This window comes from Limulus polyphemus, unplaced genomic scaffold, assembly GCF_000517525.1.
Source record: "Limulus polyphemus unplaced genomic scaffold, Limulus_polyphemus-2.1.2 Scaffold85, whole genome shotgun sequence".
NCBI lineage: Eukaryota > Metazoa > Arthropoda > Merostomata > Xiphosura > Limulidae > Limulus > Limulus polyphemus.
Genome location: NW_013665695.1, coordinates 956,280 through 958,284, shown reverse-complemented (window position 1 = coordinate 958,284; position 2,005 = coordinate 956,280). Strand labels below are relative to the sequence as shown.

Here is a 2,005-nt window from a genome sequence, read left to right as displayed (position 1 = left end):
AATATGACTGAAAAATTTCATTTTTTTTGTAAAAGGTGGTGTCTATTTACTTGTGACCACGCTGTGTATATCCCTTTTGGCTCAGACTAACATAATTACAGTGATTTGTTAGTCTGGGCTAAAGTAGGGATATATTTTTTACTTTTTTGATTTTTAAGTAACTCAGTTTTTGTACTTTTGACTTTCTTGGTTTAATACTTTTTTGTTTCATTAAAACCTTCTATGTTACTATAGCTAGCTAGGTTACATATATATCGATCCCTACTTTGACTTTATAAAATTAAATTTTGTATCATACTTGTATATTTATATATGTAATATATGTGTATCATGCATACCCTTTGTAGTTGGCCCCCCGGTGGAACAGCGGTAAGACTACTGACTTACAACGCTAAAATCCGGGGTTCGATTCTGTAGACATAACAAATAGCCTAATGTGGCTTGTTTTATAAAATAAACAAACCTTTATAGCTCAATCTCAAACTATTCAAGTTACATCAAGATTGATGTGGAAAAATTATCTGCAATTTACGTGATTTTTATTACAAATTTTAAACCTATTGGTTTTTGATGCTTCGCTATCTTTCGGCGTTTAAACTGCCACTTTTTAAGTGGTAGATTTTTTGTTATTAACTTTCGAAAAATGAACTGGAGTATATTATATATATATATTTGTTTAAATAAGTTTTAGTCGGGTCTGACTTAAGAAATAAAAATCAAATCAAATCATAAATAATTTAATTGTACAATTTGACTGGCGTAATAGTTGTGAGGGAAGATGGAGTAAAATTACCACTTCACATTAAAATAGTGAGCATATGGTGATACCTTTGTTATAAAATATATTCTTGTCATATTCATTTTATTCGTTATTTTTACTAACTGTAGTGTTGTTCAAGAAGATGCATTTTTTAATCAAAAGTTTCTAATTACTTCAAATATATATAACATCATTTTGTTAATATTAACATTTGACATACCTCACTCTTTAATAGACTGAGTCCTGCTTACTCTAGTAACGTTTAACGACATTTGTCGTTTCGCTGAAGTATCGTCGATAACGTTGATTTGGATCCCAAACTCAATAACACACATACCACACGCGTACGTAAAGCTAACTACCCTTTTTATCTCCAATGACTGGAATGAATTAACCGTTTAATAGTCTCAAATATCTTACCTCCTCCTTCGGTGCGGGTAGACAAGACATTGCTGGGATTCCCTTCGCCCTCCATCCCAATTGCAACTAACTGAATAAAATATCTTGTTCCACAGCTCAAATTGTTTAAGGTAAAACTGGTAGCCGAAGGTGGAATCTTCTGTATTTCCCACTGACCAAAGTCCCTCTTGTACCGCAACAGATACTCTAAAAATATATATTGTGTGTGTTTGATAAAATTGAAAGGGTTTTTCAAAGATTACTCTTAAACTTGGTAAAATTATTAGTAGCTTTTTATAAAGAACGACTGTAAAAAGTGAGATTTTTAGATATACATGTTTATATACTAAATATTTCAGACACCTTACCTTACACTTACTGCGCCATTATTGGTCAATTCTGTGAAGATCGTCAACATGCATTATAAATATGGATGTTAATCTGTTAGAAATTAGCTGTTTGTATCAACATATATTAAAAAAAATAGAATTTAACTTTAGTGTTTTCTGTTGAGTTTGTAATGAAAAACAGAGTTTAACGTTTTTCAGTTTGTAATGAAAATAAAATTTAACATTACTTTCTTCATATTGATATTGAAATTAGTATTTAAAAGGAGCATATATCTCTGGGAATTATAAGGCATTTACTTTCTCATATATTTTATCAAGTTTGAATTAGATAACATTAGACTCATCCGTTGAGTTTATAATGAAAATAGAATCTAACGTTAGTGTCGTCCGTTATGGTTATAATGAAAACAGAATCTAATATTAGTATCATCAAGTTTCATTGGTGATAGTATCCAGGGTCACTGATGAGGAGTGGAATTCTCCGAAACTAGGCTGG

General features: G+C 30.7%; 1 protein-coding gene across 1 annotated transcript in view; it reads right to left on the bottom strand.

Moving 5' to 3' along the window:
* LOC106468047 (Down syndrome cell adhesion molecule-like protein Dscam2) overlaps positions 1-2,005 on the bottom strand; it is a 119,748-nt gene that overhangs the window by 11,195 nt on the left and 106,548 nt on the right. The window contains exon 25 of the mRNA XM_022397076.1: positions 1,181-1,366. Coding sequence (XP_022252784.1) covers positions 1,181-1,366 — 186 coding nt within the window. The remainder of the gene's footprint in view (positions 1-1,180; positions 1,367-2,005) is intronic.